At 38.1% G+C, this 18938-nt stretch overlaps 1 protein-coding gene across 1 annotated transcript; it reads left to right on the top strand.

The window, feature by feature from the left end:
• The first annotated feature begins 14148 nt into the window (after positions 1-14148).
• Positions 14149-18014, top strand: LOC135470912 (uncharacterized). The gene is made up of 5 exons (XM_064749961.1): positions 14149-14301; positions 14857-15064; positions 15517-15600; positions 16125-16281; positions 17951-18014. Exons 1-5 carry the CDS (start codon positions 14149-14151, stop codon positions 18012-18014), a joined length of 666 nt encoding a protein of 221 aa, XP_064606031.1.
• Positions 18015-18938: the final 924 nt, after the last annotated feature.

Here is an 18938-nt window from a genome sequence, read left to right as displayed (position 1 = left end):
TCGTGAATATGATTTGGTATAGTAACAATCCGAGTAATCGCATGAAGTTTCGTATTATGGAGCAGTACGTCCATAAAATTAAACTATGCAAAAAAGTCTCGTTTTATAGCATGTAGTTATTTACGAGCGCATAGCCATGCACGATTCGCTTATACAGGAATATATGTTTATCTATAGAATGCTTCTCGAACACTTTCGAGAATCTCCTGATTCTCTTGTGGTTATAGGAGTGACGAAGGTCAACACCTGGTATGAAGTCATATATAATACATCTGCATGTACATGCATGTAGGTCTTCTCTCTATTTATAAATTTTTATAAATGAACTGTGCTTCAATACGTTCATAGGCCACTCGGAATGTCGAATGTCAGACACACAATTTACAAGTTTGACTAAAGCGTTTGGGAATGAGCTTTGGTTGTGGTTTGACACCTTGGGATAATACCCATCATTTATCTACACAAATATTTCATTATCCCTGCCCTCGTCCACGAGCCCCTAACGAGTTATGCTGAACGCCTAACGAGATGGTCGATATGATGCGCTATGGTAATTTGTTACTTGATACCTAGACCTGACAGCTACGTCCAAGATGAGGCCAATCTTTCTGAAGGAATCTTCTTTAAAAGCCAATGATATATTGCATAGCTTAGTTGTATTATACGAATCTGTCAGACGGCTGTGGTAACCTTATCTACGCCACAGTGGCAAGAAAAGTCCAATGTAAACCTATTACTGTTAAGCAGTTAGCAAGGGAACAAGCGGCCATTTGTGACTTTCAAAACGAGTACCGCTGCACCGAGACTTGGTTCTAGATCTTGTAAGGCCCAAGGTGCTTCCTGCATAATGTTTGTTTAAATTACTAAAAAGTTAATTGGTTGACACCATCGACAGTAACTCGGCGATTCCATCAACTCAAATTGTCTAAAGTATGATTAAATGTTGATAGTGTATAGAATTAGGAAAACTGAAATGGAAGCCTATTTCATATTTCCGGTTTTATCCGTGTCCTGACTAAGAACATTATTCCACATTAGATATTTTTCTCGAGGTGAAACTTTTCAGTTTTGAGTAATCCTGCACTTCTCCAACGTAAATATATTTATTTGATGAAATTTGTTACAGCCAGGATATAATTTAGGCGGTGTCGACTTCAGCATAGGCGTATGATTTATTATCTTAGAGTGAATTTCTTTTATTGTAATTAGAGTCCAATTTAATCGTTCCAAATGGAAAGAAGTGGAGAATTGTAAGTTAGCCCAAAGCTTACACAGCTGTGATGTTTATTTGATTTGATTGTTGTTTAACACAAATCTCCACAATTTTTCACCTATACCATGATGGGCATTTTTATGCATGGAGCAAACGGGAGTATCCGGCTTCAACCAGTGACCTTTGGCAAGTTTCCTATGTCATCATGATCCACATAAATGCATTCTGTATTAGTGAAAGACTGGTCCTCAAGGAAGGTAATCGTCTCCTTGTTGTCACTTATGCCCCCCAAAACAAATAATGTAAGCGGTAGAATCTACAAATGTCCCACCCAAGGTCGGAACTGAACCTACATCAGATATGCTTCGTGGTTCAGAGTTTCTCGCCTGTCTCATTGTATGTGTCGTGTCCTGTACACTTTCAGAACCTCATGTGGCCTGAGTAACTATAAACGGATACCAGAACATCCATCACTGTTTTATACATGTTATAAAAAAGAGCATTGTTACTAGTGTTCATATGATCGTGTATGTGGTGTTATTGTTACGAGTTTCAAAGACGTGGTAAGTAAAATAATAATACAAAAAATAAATAATAAATAAAAGAAACTCTAATTTATATTTCACGCCCTTGAAATTAGGAACAATAATACGAAATAAGATCATGTTCAGAAATGCAATAAATAACCAAAAAATAAAAAAAAATTAATTCTTGAATGAATAAGTACCACTTCATACATGCCAATCAGGCAATGTTTTAGTTCGTGGCCATTTGTAGCGTAGCCTGAATGGAATCAGTTTGTATACATAGATACATGCATGCATGTATGTGTATAGATTATCAGTATTAGTGGAAATTTATTCGGCTGTAGGTTTTTCGCTTGCTTCCACATGGACATAATAAACTCAAGGGACTGGGTAGGCACATATGGGCCACAATCATGAGGTCAGGATGGAGATTGCATGTTTTTTCAGGAGTGAAAATTTGTGGCGCCTCACCAGCTTTGGTACTTGTGAATCATCTATACAGGACATATCTATCTCAGTAGACATGATTACAACCTAGACCAAAAGCCTTGATAAATCCTGTTCAAGGCTTCATCAGTCTAGTTTGACAATTATGCAAGACTTTAAAATGAAATCTCTTGCTTTTTTTCAGATTCCTAAATGATCCTTCTACATGCAATTTGGTATTACTAATTACTATAGTCTAACATATAATTGCTAGACCTTACGTCGGATATTCTCATTCAGTTGCAAGCATTGCCAAGGTCTTGCTTTACAAGACCGAACATGTCTTGTATGTGGTAATACAGACTACTTAATGCGTCATGCATATATAGCAATTATAAACAGATGCATCTGCGTACAGCCAAAATTTAGTTGCTTTAAGCAAGTTTTGGCCTTTGAACAAGGTTCATTTTTAAAAGAAAGCGATATATTTCCATCTCCTTGGTTCGCTTTTTGGTTATGTCTGGTATTACACCACTGTAGGATCATGTTAACCGTGGGAGGAGAAAAAGACCTTGAGTGAATAGAGCACATAAAACCGCTTGTCTGAGGATGATATATACAGTGATTTGCTGTATAGACTACACTTTACAGCAGGCTTTAATGCTTTTAGCGGAAGAAGTGTCCCAATATCATTATACTCATTTCCTCGTATCAAAGGATTATGGGAGCAAATAACGACTGTTTGCCAGGACAAATAGCGCTGGATTTGCTTCCGGCGTCTTTGGAAATACCATCCCATTGCCATCGACCTTTTTACCTTTGGCAAATTCGACATTTTCTATCTCCATCATCGTCTGATTGCTTAGCCTCATTATTTTTTTAACCAGAGTACATTTCCGCTGTAGATTAGAGTCAGTTTTCGGACTAAGGTACCCAATACCAACGCTACAGCGTCCAAGTTAAATACGAGAGTTTTAACATCTCTGGTCCCAAGATCACGAAGCGATCTTAGACTGAAGTCAGTATTTCAATCATTAAATTTAATATCTTCCTTTCCGTAATTTTAGCTGAAATTTGTTTTACAATAATTTAGCCTAAATTTTTTACTCTCAAGCACAATTTTGCTCTTGTTACATAAGAAATAACAATTTTAAAGTGATTTGAAATCTTGAATTAAGTGTGAGACTGCTTCGTGATCCCGAGGCCTGGGGGCTAAAATATTATACAGTTATGTCAGGCATGAATATATTTTTATCTTCTATTAATCTTTTTTTTTTCACTCATAAATAAGCGGCTGGATGTGGGTTCCACACATTTCCTTTGGTTCAAGGCGATGTAGCCTTTTACAATATGGATAGAAATCAATAGAAACTCCCTATCGACTAAGTCTAGAACACCCATAGCCTAGAGTCTGTACCTAATACTATACTCAGCATCATGGTTTCACCCAAATCTCGTATGGGGACTCTAATGACATGACTTACACTATTGTAGTCCAGATGCTTAACCCGATTGCCTATACAGTTATAGAATAGGGGTAAGAAGGGTGCATGTAGGTATTGGACTACACACTTTTGTTGTCTCAAGAACAATTCCTATGTATTTTCCAGGATTTGATGCTGGTCTCTTATTCCGCACATGTCAAGTTAGATAACGTATATGGTCATGTGCACCGAAGACCTTTTGGGAAATAACATGGTGGAATGTTATCCTCTTCTTCTTTTATTGCATTCTCAAACAATGTATTGTGTCTATGGGTTATCTATGTATGTTACCAAAACTTCAGAATACATGTTTGCTGGAGTGTACGTAATTTTTATCTCAGACGTTGCAAGTTGTCCGTTTTATTCGGGAATTTGTCATGCCTGTGAGCTGATACTCATGCAGTCGACTCATACAGATTAATTTTATATGTAGTCATTTCCCCAAAGGTTAAAGAAACTCATTTGTAAAGTTCATGCTCTTTCATCTAAAGTCAACCTTGTTTAAGCTATGTCGTTTTGCTTCGCTGCAGCTTCGCAGGCCTATTGAATTCGGCATGCTTCACTTTGTTTAATTGCATTTGCAAATACAATACTTCCCGATCATCAAAAAGCGCATAGGAAATATAAAATTAAAATAGTCATCATTTGATAGATAATCGAAATCTGCATGTGGAAAAAATTCTCAACTTTTCACAAAACGAAATAAAAAGTCAAGTGATAGAAGACGTATAGATAGGCTTAATGAATTGCTTTCAGCGTTTATGTGAGTATTTTTGTATTTAAATATTAATATATACGAAATTTTCAAAGCTCCTTGTTTTTTATAAATATTACATATTACATGAATACAAATCAAAATTTTGCCCTTATCCGTATATAAAGAAGACAAATCTCAGTCTTACCTTATCCGATCTAAATTGCATTTGACAGGTTTCAGTACTGTGAAAGATAATCTTAAACAGTAAATATTATCAGACGAGCTTTTCTTAATTGACAGACCCCTGAAGCTTAAGTACCTATTAAATATTCATTGCCATTCATAAAACTTGAATTTATTTATTTTAGACAAATATGACACAGTTCAGCAATTCGGGGATATTTCTTAAATGTTAGCTTATATTGCGCAATTAGTGCTAGGAGTACATTAAAGTACATAACCAGCGCTATTAGACAAGATACTGTTTACGTGTTTTGAGTATGCAGGTAAATTTATGTTATCTTATATATGTCAACGGCAGCTTAATTACTGGGCGAACAGATGCACGTATATATATATATATGTCTGTGATTGCAGCACGGCCCACTTCTCTTCTGGCGTGCGCTGATTATGCCTACTGGCAGAGAAACACAGAACAATCTATGAAATGATAAGGAAGTGTCTCTCCCCCCCCTCCCCCCCCCCCCCCCCCCGCCGGCGCTCACTTGTCGTTGTATATCGAAATATAGTGATATATGTTTAACCCAGATTACCCCTAAAAGCCGCAGACACTGACAGACGGCCACGTAATCCTCTCCACATTCTTTCTCAGCTTCTCGAGGAGAAAAACCGAAGCGCCAGAAGTGGTTCCGGTGAAAATTTAATCTACCCACAGCAGCTGTAACCCCGCACCCCAAACCAACGTCATAAAAATAGTTCTACTTTATATGTTTTGTGTGTTTATTCCATGCTATATCATGATTTAGTACGGCTCCACCGACGGGGCTCCTCCAGGCAAAGGGTACTCTAAGTGCATGCACCTATACTATTAAATTTGCACCTTGTATGCAATACAAACTCTCCTTCGCCAGTCGACACGTGCATATACCCGAAAACTGAAATGAAGAAAATCACGCGACGAACACAACTGATAAGCTAATTAGTTATGTATGCAATTGACCCATTAGGAACACTTGTCATACTTTACTCGCCACGATATAGCTGAAAATTTGTCAATGGGACGTTAAACCATAATCATTCGTTCATACTTTACTTCCTGTGCAATATTTGCTGATTTGTTGATCTATGTATTCCAGCCGATATCCGCCATAATTAACTATGACATTCAGAAACTGTAAGACTTAATTCAAACCTTTTTCGAAATTCGTGCCTATCAAAAAATCAGTATTTTCATTTGAAGAAATGAGAATTGTACCTACCGTACTAGAAACTGAGACAAAGAAGTTGTTGACATGCGTGTAGTGACTGATCATTGGAGATTATTTATATATACACCGTTATCATTAAGCTTGCCCCGCAATTTGTATGATTGCATTTTCGCACATAAACTCATCTTTGGCGTTTCCCACAAGACATTAATAGAGTGAACACTATTCTAGTGTAACCTTGGGAGATGGTGTGTTCGTCAGTAGGAAGACGCATGGTTCAGACGTCACTAAGCGTTAGGAAGCCTTCCAAGTCTCATACGAAGCCAAAATTGCATGCATTGTTTGCTTCTTTCATGTTGTAAGATTGGCACAAAAAACATGAATGTTTCTGAATTCACTAGTGTTTCTGTGACATTTGATAACTGAAACGTTTAAGCCCTTTAAAAACGCACCTCATTTAAGAAGACTGATTTCGTGCCAAGACACTGTATAAAAAATAGGTTGAACGATATGCTTCCCCTCACGTAATGCTCCTCAGGATGATCAAGAGCAAAGTCACGGCGGTTAGTCACTTTTCTTTACTAAAAGCACTATTAATTTCTGAAATTACATATTTACGACTTCAGTATTACATTTTCTTAGATTACAATATAAAAAGGGATTGGTCGTGACGTAGTGGTTGAGATGTTTGTCTTACAATCGCGAGGATACACGAAGTGTTAGTTACATCCTAGTCCTGCATGAACAGGGAATCTTCAACATTCCCCCACTTGCACCGTTCTCTAGGTCTTAGAGGCTTTGAACAACCGATAGCGCTCCAACAGGACAATGTAGATGGTCTTACATGACGTTTGTTAAGCATCCACCAAAACATTTAAAATATACGTTCAACTTACCGTGGCAAATGAACCAGGAGCCTTTCACCAATGCGGCCACTACGAGTTCAAGTCCAGCTCATGCTGGCTTCCTCTCCGGCCTCACGTGGGAAGGTCTGTCTGCAACCTGCGGATGATCGTGGGTTCCCCCGGGGCTCTGGGTTGTTCTCCCGGTTTACTCCCACCGTGATGATGGCAGCCGTCGTATAAGTGAAATATTCTTGAATGCGGTTTAAAACACCAATCAAATAAATAAAACAAAATACATAAATAAATAGATAAAATACTCTGGTAAAAGTCACAGTGTGTTCGTTGGAAGGTTAACCCGTAACTTGGCGCTCCCTCCATCCATATACAACAGGTTCTGCATAAATGAACAACAGCTCTTGAGGATGGTATTAAGCTCAAAGAAAAAGCTTAATTGCAAAACAGTGCAGTAGTACTTCTTTCACCAAAACTACATGCTGTATCTGTGAATGTGTCTATCATGGAAGAAGTTATCAGTTGAAAAAATCCCTACATTTGACACCTTCATGCCCTACATCATTCTCGGGTATCAGACTAAACGGTCAAACTGACTATCAAACCTGACACAGATGTCCAAGCAGACAGTATGCCATTATGCACGATGTCCATTGCATGATTATCATGTTATTGTAATTTACCAGCCATATACCAGCAGTGTGCGGGTTAGGAATGTAAATGGCATAGACCTTAAGTAAATAGTTTTTTGATCCAATCATTTATCAGTGTTTTTATGCAGACACCAAGCAGATGCGTCTGATTTTAGAGTTCAACTTTATTTCGACCCAAGTTAAGATTGATGGATGAACTTTCTTGTAATTGGATTACGCCTTCGGAAGCTGTGGAGCACTATTTTAATTAAGGTCTAGGCTCTCTTGACTTCCTCCCCTATTAACTGAGTGTCCGTTCCAAAGCTCACACAAAAATTACCTATTACCCTGTACTTTGTATGAATCACACATATCCAGCATTTGCCCATGATCTGATCATCGGTTCTGCATCACTCAGTTTGCTTATGTTCACTCTAGGTGTATATTTCCCAGATATATGTTTAAACGTACGGATAAAGTATGCAGTATAGAATGACATCATAGATAGTACAGTGTAGATTGTTATCATAGATAGTGCAGTAAAGAATGTTAACACTGATAGCACAGTATAGAATGTTAATATAGAAAGCGCAGTGCATAATGATATAATAGTGAGTATGGGATGATATACATAACGCAGCATACGATGTCATAGATAGTGCAGAATAGAATGTTATTCATACATAGTGCAGTATATAGAATGATTTATATTTAGTGTAGTATAGAATGATATCATAGATAGTGCAGTATATAGAATGCTATCATAGATAGTCTAGTTTAGACTGTCATCATATATAGTGCGGTATAGAATGGTATCAAAGACAGTGTAAACCAGATATATAGCGTCTAGATCAACCATCTGAGGCTTAAAGTCGCACACCGATTTCTTATATCAGTTTGTCGAGTTCGACCAGTTGAATGAAAACAAGACAGGTTATTTCATGCACGGTTTATATTTGGCGTCGAGTTTCAAACGCCTGGAGCTATAAGCGTCATATACAACATCGGTATTTTAGTATAGAGAGCATGTTGGTAAAAGAATCTGGTATCTGTATTGAAAGTCAACAATTCGCGTGACTGTCAGACTTGTAGTCAACAATTCGTGTGATAAATTCATCTAACGGTCGACAATTTTTGTGGCAACCAGCATTTCATGTAATAGTCCGCAATTCGTCTGGCAACCAACAACTTATGCAATTGTTCACAATTTGCTTGGCAAGCAGCAATTTATGCGTTGAACAGTCAACAATTTGTGTTGTTATAGTTCACAACTTGGGTGGCAATCAGCAATTTATACAGTAAATAGTAAAACAATTCGTGTGACTGCCAAAAGTTCATGTACTATAGCTTTCAAACCGTGTGAATGCCTGCATTTATTGCAGTAGTCGACAATTACACAACGAAAAGTGATAGGCATATACATGTTAAAGTGAAAACGGGTATGTGACCAGTGTATTAGACATGTCACATGTTTTCTATAATATACCAATGTTTTGGAAAAAACATTGAAATGGGATTAACTGAAAACGCCAATGTTAAATAAAGAATGCCAGCCCATCTTTTAACAAAAAGTATGCGTGTGTAGTCCCACGGTATACATATAACGCGTTTATGGATAAGACATCTGCGTTCAAATAAATATAGTAAGGCTTATGTGCATTAATTCCTGTGTTTTTATAAATAGGCCTACATGTCACGCGTCTTTGACATTTGCAGTGTATGTGTTGCCACCTACAGATTCGTATGGCGGCTCTAAAAGACTAAACAGTTCCGTATGGCATAGGATAATACATAAGCTAACTGACACAAGATAAGTCACGAGTAACTCCCATTCCTGGTAACAAAATTTTTGAAATTTGCCGGTAAGTGCTTGCCATGTGTGTATAAATCAAAATTCAGAGCATCCAAGGCATGAATAAGTACATGCATGAACAATAAAGAGGGCCTGCAACCAGATGTTTTTCCGCAAAGCTTGCCTGGGGGATTCTAATTTCCTGAAGAATATACAAAGGTCGTATACCTTTGTCCCTTACTCTAAGCTATTATTCTCCACGACGAGAAGGAAGAAGGATCACCGGATGGTGTGGTCAGCATCATCAATCTTCTGTGGACACACAGAGCAGGTGGGTCTGTCGTCAGTGTGCGTATACATTCCCAACTGCTCAGTGCTTGATCAGGCAATTTAATTTAGCATGTGACTAGGAAATCTTCACGAAAAAAAGATTTCAGTAGCTTGACCCTTATATGACCAAAGGCCAATAAGCAGTCTTGTTGTGATGAAGACCATGGAAAAACTAATTCTAGAAGAACGCAATGTATTTATGTACGTAAACTTTAAGAGCTGTCGATAATAAATATATTTCCAAAATGAAAGCACACAACCTTTTTGTTGCTGCCATGTCTGTCCTCCGTGGCTCATCAGACAAGAACAAGGAAAAGGGCTGATTTTTAACATACATCGGCAATTTGTCGCGGCCAAACGTTTTTTTCTTCTTATTATTATTATTATTTTGAAGACATAACAAATAGCATCTTCATTTATCAAAAGTTTCCCGACGCGTTAGGATTAGGTCCAAAATTGTTGGGAGTTGGGCTGATGTGTAATTACAGCAGCCGTATTTCTGCTTCAATGTTTTTTTTTTTTGATTTTGTTAAATACTAATATCATTCCACTAGTTTACAATAGGACAGCGCGGGATGGTGGTGTGATTGCATCGTATGGAAATGAAAAAACCTTCGTATTAGGCACTGACAAACTCTCCATCAGTTATGCCTGAAAGCAGCTAGGGTATTGGCGCATATTATATATACCCTAAACTCTTTGCTCCACAGTGAAAGGGTTAAAGGGACATGTGGCATGGAATCCGTTGAACAGAATGCCAGAGATTTGGTCACATGTGTGTATAGTCAAAAATACATGTAAGCTTTTCCCAAACCTTTAACAAGCTTTCAGCGTACATGCACTGTTTTATGTTTGCTCTCGTTCAGTGCATGAATAAGTAGGTGGAGTCCCCCGAGGCCTGGCCTCTATGCATTGTTTATTCACTGCGATGGCAACACAGCAGTTTAAGTATTTCTAGGCTGGTGACGTGACACCACTGCATCTTTACCTAATTCTGCTCAAACTTTGGTTTCATGAAACACTAACTGGGGTAAATTAAAAAGAGGTCAGATTTCACGGGTTACCTGAAATCATTTGCCTACTATCGAACTGTTATCGCTGCTCTGGTTTTTTTCTCTATGCTGAAGTCTTTTATAGCAGAACTGACATAATACTCGTGCAGTTTTATATCTTCATCCCTACAGAGAATTAGATGCATAAGGACACATTTGAAAAACCTCAGCAACAGGATTGCTAACGAATAGCATATAGTGAGCAAGACATTTTTTATCAACTGTGGATGGCTCAGCTAAAAGTATGACGTCAAATTTTGTACTTTAGTCCATCCCAGACTCATACTTGCGTATATTGAGCAACAACGACTACATGCTGTTTGGCAAGGTTTCAAGGGGGAATGGCTCATTGGCAAAGCGATGTGCTCTCAGTACCTTCCATTACTTCCATAACAGCACATGTTTCATTTATAGATGGTTTCATTTATACTGAGTTCGGTTCTGTGGTGAGAAAAGAACACACACACACACATTCGAAAGTTTTGGGGAAAAGATGCGCTGTGAAACTAAATTAACTCCCTCGGATGACGTGAGATCAGGTGTTTTGTCATGCAGACACTGCGCGTATACGCCATCGCTCACTGGCAGTCTGCCCGAACCAGAGAGGGCAACAACCATTGCCCCTATCTGGATTGCTTGTTATAAGATTCGAACGTATAACTGGATGATGCTATCGCATTGATTTGATTGAACTGAGTAACCGTTGTCTGCACGCAATAGCCTCAAGGATATTATGTAACACATTTTCCCCAAGCACTGTGTATTAAATACACCCAACAAACCCCAAAGAATCAGACGGCATTGATGCCACTGAATTAAGTGAGAAAAAACGCTTCATAATTACTGTGTGTATGGGACATCTAGCTTGAACGGTACTAATCGCCCTGTTACTTTTTTCACTGTGATGGTGTCTAATGGCTTGCACTATAAAGCCACTGTGATGTGAATTTTCTTTGCCCAATGCCAGCAAAATTTTAGCCCTAGCCAAACAGTGACGGGTAATACCCTTTTTTGCATCCATTTTGCATCTTTGCTGCTTATACGGACTTGTTCATATAATCTTTTTTACGATACACTGATAAACATAGCCCTACTAAGTGACATGCGTTTGAATGTGATGACAGAGAAAGCCGAACGAGGGCAAGTAATATATGTTAACTTCGAACATATTTCAGTGAAAAACATCATGGTAGACATATATCCAATAATTAATATCAGTTGACACAGTTCCAATAAAGAATATCCGTAGCTAAACAGACGCACCCTTGTGGCTTGTGGAAAAATGTGATATAAATCCGAAGTACAGAAATGAAACGTTTATGTATATATATGCCTACGCTTATGCTAGATAGGAAATCATCGTGGATGCATTGAAGGTGTAAAGGACTACAGCATAGAGAGTAAAACCAGAATACTGACAGTATTGTGAGAGTTGGCAAGTGGTCACACTCAAATGGTGAAATCCGGCCTCTTGTCAATTTACTTCAGTTATGGTTTTATTCCAACTGTTCATGCATATATTTAAAAAAAAAAAATACCATAGCACCTTGTCTTGAAAAGCAACTCAGTTATGTTAACTGCAATTTATTCAGTACCACTGGTCTGGACTTAATAGTCTGAACACATTTCCATGAAATGTAGGGTATGGAACAGTAAACATTGCGCCAGAAAAGAATGGGGATTCCTTGCAGAGAAGTTTATATGTTTTCCAAGGCCACCATTTTCTCAAAGTATCTGGCATACCGGTACGTCTGAAACATATGTATGTACGTATACTTTGGGTTCTACGTCGTACTTAGCAGTTTTTCAGTCATATGATGAGAACCCAACGTCTGAAATGAATCACTTCCTAATTTGTTTTGGTTTCAAACATGCAACCTGAGTATTATATCAAAGGTTGCCATATCGCCATTAAACTGTACATCTACTGCTGGGTATTTAAACTTACTTCTTTTGACTTAGATTTGCTTTTTCAGAAGTCCAAACTGTAGGCGTTATGAAACTCCCGTTGTGCTTGATAACCTGATTACAACGATATTGTTTTAATTTTATTCAATGAATATTTTGATTCACACATAAAAATGAAATCTTTCCATAATTTTGTTGATGTTGACGTTGATTATTCATTTGCTTAATGATTCATTAGTTGAAGGCTGTGTGATCAAAACAATTGCCGCCCATAAGTAATCTTACTCCGTTAGTGTTTATTGATTTTACCTCATAAACCCTGATAGTACACTGTATACATACCACCTAAAGATTAGCTGACCCAATTTATGTCAAAATAGACTGAATCCAGGTCGGGAAGCGTTTGACCGATAGAAATGTAATGTCACATGATGCCTATAATGACTGTGCAGGTTACTAGCTTCTCATATACTTGTCTTGATCAAACTGTCAGTTTGTCCATATGAAATCAACCAAAGGAAGAACGTACTCCCACATTTACACAAAAGAACAGGGTGAGCAGATTGACATTATCACTATAGAGAATTACTGCGGTATCACACTTGAGAATTTTAGACCAGTAATGTCTAATATATTGCAAAAACACCAGTGCATATCTTTCCGCTTCGGGAGCGGTAGATCCACGATCAATCCTGCGTGGAGTCACACTTCTCTTTTGTTGTAGTTGTAACTTCCTCGCTTGGCGTTTAGCGTGAAGAGGGCAGTGCAACGACTGGTTGACCCGAATCAGTATAAGGGCTCGGGCGGGGCAACTTACTTGCCTACGGTAAGTCGTCTAAATAGAAGCACTAGATAAAAGAGCGGTGGAAATCCGTCCTGCAATAAGGAGGCACATTACATGCACTCTAAGGATTCCTTCGTCGTCATATGATAAAATTGTTAAGTACGACGTTAAATTTTATCCCAAGCACTCACTCACTCACTCTTTTTTTTTCTTTACCTCGTGCTGCTTAAACTATAGTGCTGAAGATGGGTGGTGGTGGGGATTTTGCTGCTAGTTAGGCATTTACATGAACACTTAGAATAAACCGCTAACTGAGATAAATTAACAAGAGTCCATGTTTTACCGCTTACGTGTAACGATTTGCAAGCTACTAGTATGACACTGTTGTTGCTGCTCTGGATTTACGAAGTGTACTGTACGTCAATGGCAATGGCAATATATGGCAATTGCATTAGACAAGCATCAAGCGCCAAGCAGACTGCTTTAAGGTGCCATACTTTTTTTTTACTTTTCCAAAAAATACCAATTATCATAGTTCATGGAATAGGTGGATAGAATCATTATCGATGTCCAATCCCTATTTATTATAGTTCACAAATGCTCTTGACTCCGCTCTCTGGTAATCCGTAACTCTGGTAAGTATATTCAAGAAAGAAAATAGATTAGTTTCACCTTTATTGCCAACCTTAACAGTATATCACCCCAAAACCAAATGTTCCAATGTGAACGAGATGTGTTTATTATGCAAATTCTTTCCACAATAGCATATGTTAGATATAGCTTAAAAACCAAATTCTTGACATCAGCATAATGACAAATACTTTCAACAGCATGTATTTAATTGCCATTTCAGGAAGCACGTGACACACATTTATCAAGATCTAAAGGCATGATCCATGGGTGAATCCAGGCTGTTTTTAGGTGTTGATGTCAAGTACTTCATTATCCAAGTCGTAATCGTTTTCTACAACTTCGCAAAAATATTTGAAAATGTGGGAAATCAATACGTGTATTCCCGCGTAGCCGAAGAATGGAATTTCACAACCAAAGTGCGAGGCATGTCGAAGTGTTACCAGAACGTAAGTGAGCCAAACTACGTCACTGAACAGAAAGTCCAAAATGAAGCTACGCAGTGGGAAATGTATTTATCACTGGCGTCTGGAATCCCAGCGATGTTCATGGTCATCGTCCTTGGTGCAGCTTCTGATCGAGTCGGCCGCCGTTTTCTGCTCATCGTCGCTTGTGTCGCAAGCAGCTGCCGAGCGATAATCTACATAGTAGTAACGTGGCTCCACCTGAGTCTCCACTATCTCCTGATTGGTCACATTCTGGAAGGTCTCGGTGGCTTCCGGTTTATGATTTTTGTGGCGATATTTGCCTTTACGTCGGATTACACCGAGGCTGACCACCAAAGGTCGCTGCTAATGACAATTCTGCAAGTAACATCTGATTTTGCGCTAGCAATCGCTCTTGTTACATCAGGTTACGCCATTCGAGATATAGGTTTTTATTTACCAAACGTTATCTGTTTGATTTTGCTGTTTGTCAACGTCTTCGTCATCGTCGTCTTTCTTAAAGAAGCACCGGAAACACAATCCATCACTCACCAGTGCTCTTCTTTAAATCATTTCTTCTCAAGATCGTTTAAATTCTACTTCTCTAAGGCATATAAGGGCAATCGCGCGATTTACGTTCTTGGCATAGCGATATACCTTTTTCCCTCCATGATACATTTTGGTCATGGCAATGTTGCCACGTATTTTCAGCTTAACAGTCCCCTGTGTTGGGATTCTGTCAAGATGGGGACGAATACCGCCATCGATGCTTTCATTCATCCCATAGGACTAATAATTCTTGTCAGAGTTCTGCAGAACTGGCTTTCTGATATCGGCATTGCGGTCTGCGGGGCTTTATCCTCCATTGCAGCGTTGCTTTTGGAAGGTTTGGCGATCAACAGTATCATGATGTTTATCAGTAAGTATAGGAAGGCATATGACAAAGTTCATGTCCTTATTATTTATACCAACATGAAATATTATATGTAAGATTTTATTAAATAAATGAAATTAATATTTAACACTGTTCAACACATCATTCATCACACTCTATAAAATATACTTGCATATCAATCCATGTAATTTGAGTTTTTAGAGGAAAAATAGAAAAATGAAACGATACAGGCCTAAATTTAAAGAAGTGGCACACACATACTGTGTCTGCCCGCTGAATTACTGTATGGGCAGGTGTTATTATTATTTAAACTTGAAGGCAAAGAATTTGACAAAATGATGACCAGAATATATATATTTTACGCCCCAAATCGCAACAAAAGTATATAATATAAAAACAGTTTCGGTAACATACTACATTAGTCTGATACATTCGATTCTTTGTATTACTTTATGCATTTTCTGGTTCATTTGCAGTGTATGCTGTGGGGATGCTGTCATTAACGCCAATGATATTCTTGAAAGCTATCTTGTCAAAAATCACGGAAAAGGAAAATCAAGGTATAGAGCATTTTGTCCACAAAAGTTGTAGTTAAGGAATAATTTGTAAAGTTACGACAGAAATATGGTCATAGTTCAATATAATTTAAACCCCGCAAGAAGATATATACCAGGACATAGGCCTAAGCATTGACATGTTCACTTCAAACGTGTTTAAGTTCATACCAAGAACCTGGCAGACTTTCTGGCATAAAAATGTAAATGTAAAGAGAACACCGCATTCTCAGTCAACGAAAGCTTACATAACGAGAGAATGAACTGTATCCAGAATGAAAAACACTAAAGGCATCCATGCATTCACTGTGTAAGAATCTAACGGTTTTCCGTTTGCTTGTTTTGTCTGTAGCAAAAAAAATAAAAACATCAAGTGGCCTAGACATGGATACATTTTTTTTTTTTGGCATCAGTCTACAGCCTTTTTTGTATACTTGGGGAATTAGGCCTTCATAGCTAACTCAGTAAACTTAAACATAAACATCAAAACTATTCTTGGCTGTAGAACTAGTTTCTGGTTTTGACGACAGGTGCTCTGTTTGCTGGATTCGGTTTCATCGACTGTGTCAGTTACATCGTCGGCCAGTTTTTTTACACCATGGTCTACGAGTCCACACTAAACGTTAAAACGGGGGCTGTGTTCTTAGTGATGGCCGGTCAGTACTTGGTCACACTGGCCCTCTTGGGGTAAGCGGAATCCTATACGTCAGCTATATCTGGGGCGTCTGAAACAAGTAACCTTTAACATCACCGCTTTTTAAAAAAATCTAATTCTGCTTAATCCATAGTTCTAGGAAAGGTGTAATGGCTACCGTTTAAACATCTACATCTACAAGATTTCAGAGCTTACTTGTGACCATTTTTCCACTTTGGTGTAGTCTTCTTCACATTGTATTTTATAGATTTGACAATATTTACCTGAGGAAGAAGAATCGGCGGTTCGAATTAACACTTGTAGTAATGGTGCTTGTTAATTACGTATATACACTACCTAAGGAAAGTCATCAATTTACCTTAACATTGTTGTGTCAAGTAGTTGTGGTATGCCAAGAAATATTAGATACTTTCTGAAAATCGACATATATTAAAGAACCATAAATGCATGGCTATGACGGTGACCATTACTATTTCTCAAAATCTGGCGATTTACCGCTGCAGTAAAACACAGTAACTGCGTACTTTTATGGTCGGAAAACATTGTTCCTGTTCGAAGATTCGCCAATTTTTGCATGGTACCTGAATATGTATGCTTACCGTAGTTGAGTTGTGTATTCCGCTTTGGTAAAGTCAGCTTGTGTGACACAACACCAATTGTTAAGAGGTTATATTCAGTAATACACCCAATTATATTTATATAGAGCTGCAGTGTGTATACTTACATGATAAACCTCCATTCAGATGTGAAGTTACCCACTCAAATGAACACTTGATCAGCGACATGATAGGTTATTGCGTGTGTAATAGCGGTGAATAACAGATTTACTGCAAGAGTATCCAGATAAACTCACATAGCTAATGCAATGATATAAGACCAGCTTAGGCATGAAAGGTCATGTTTCCATTAGCAAATGTCCCATAAAAACGGTAAATCCTAGTCATGCGAAGACCTCATAGTTTTTCATGATGTAGGCTACATGAAATGTACAGATGGAACATTGGGCAATACATGTATGCTTGCCTTAAAGGTGTATAACGGGAAGTTGCCGCTGATAGTGTTAGTGATGTGGATTTTTATGGGCACACTACAACATTAAAGAGTGCAACATTACTCTACAGCATGTAGAGTAAAACCAGAGCAGTGGCGACACTGTGATAGTTGATGAATGGTAACCGGTGAATTGCGATTTTCTGTTTACCTCAGATAAGGTTTTATTCGAGCTGTCCACGGATATATATAAACGTCTCAATATAGTAGTAGTTTACTCATCCTCTGCCACCAAGTCACTTTCTCAGTATATATTGTCCTCATTGTCCTATAAAATTATCTTGAGTGGATACACAAAAACCGGAATATCTACATGTCTTCGAACTTAAAAACTGTTGACATCTCACTATTTATTGAAGGTTTTCTTTTCTAAGAAGTGGTAATATATAAAGTACTTGAGATAACGATGGAAGATTCTGATCTTTCATCCATATACAGGCTTGGATTTCATTTTCAGTACAGTTGTTTCTTTACAGGCTGAAATTGATGCTAACTGTTGAAAACTGTATGTCCTATGGTTACTATACGTGCTCATGAAATAAACAATAAATAAGTTTATTATATGTACCATGTATGACATATTATGTATGTCGTTAATATTGTATTGAGCTAAATTTTTAATATGTTCTGACATGTATGTTATCTTTTTAGGGTTCTGTATACACAGAAGGAAAAGCTGTCTTCTACCAAGTTGAAAAAAGCTCTGGTAAACTAACAGCTGAAACTATTTTGGACGTTTCCCTCGGCATCCCTTCGCAAGAACGCCACCAGTCAACGATAACACGTTTAGCCAAAGTGAAACTAGACCGTTTGGCAGGAGCCAACAGAACATCATACAAAAGGGATATACTCTCAGGGGGATCGATATTGCGTTTTATCCAATACGCCAGAATTACACAAGCTTATACTCAGTAGCGCTGTACCATCATGGAAGGGACAAGTATACCTCCGACAACACATGCATGTTAAACCGCCTTCCCTTTAAATAGTTTGTAAGGATTAACTTGTACATTTCATGTTCGATATGTACGTGACCGCATGTACATGCCCATGCGTAGCCATGCTGCCACATGCTTTCAGATCGTCAAGTAGTATCAGGAACATGCTGTGTGATTACATTAAATTTAGATAGTGATACATCCACGCATTTGTGTAACAACATAGGCTATACAGGATATATCGCAGCTGTGTTCATTTAGAAACTTTAATAAAGATGTGCCGAATTCGGGTATAACACTTTGTATCTTGGATTATATATCGCCAGGTTTACACCAGGACCCGATGGAAAGAATGACAAAAGTATATAGCTTTATATTTTATGTAATAACCTTATATTTCGGTTTTATTTCACCATGCCTTTTATAACATGATGGTCAGATTCACATACGTGAAGCTTTAGTTACGTGATGTGCCGGCTGCAACGTCATTCAACTTTTTAAAACGGCAAGACATATTTAGGTAGTATGTCTACTTCGATATACAACTGGTAAAACTGTGACTTGCTGCAACTTCAAACAATAAATGGTCTGTACAAATCCGCGCTGCTCCTTCCACAAGTCACGACTTGCATCTCTTCACTCTCTCTCCCTTTCTTGCATGTTTCCCACTATACAGGTTGAATTAATTGGCTTGAACTTTA

This window comes from Liolophura sinensis, chromosome 7, assembly GCF_032854445.1.
Source record: "Liolophura sinensis isolate JHLJ2023 chromosome 7, CUHK_Ljap_v2, whole genome shotgun sequence".
NCBI lineage: Eukaryota > Metazoa > Mollusca > Polyplacophora > Chitonida > Chitonidae > Liolophura > Liolophura sinensis.
The sequence above is the reverse complement of the archived record's forward strand: the minus strand, read 5'-3'. Positions and strand labels throughout refer to the sequence as shown.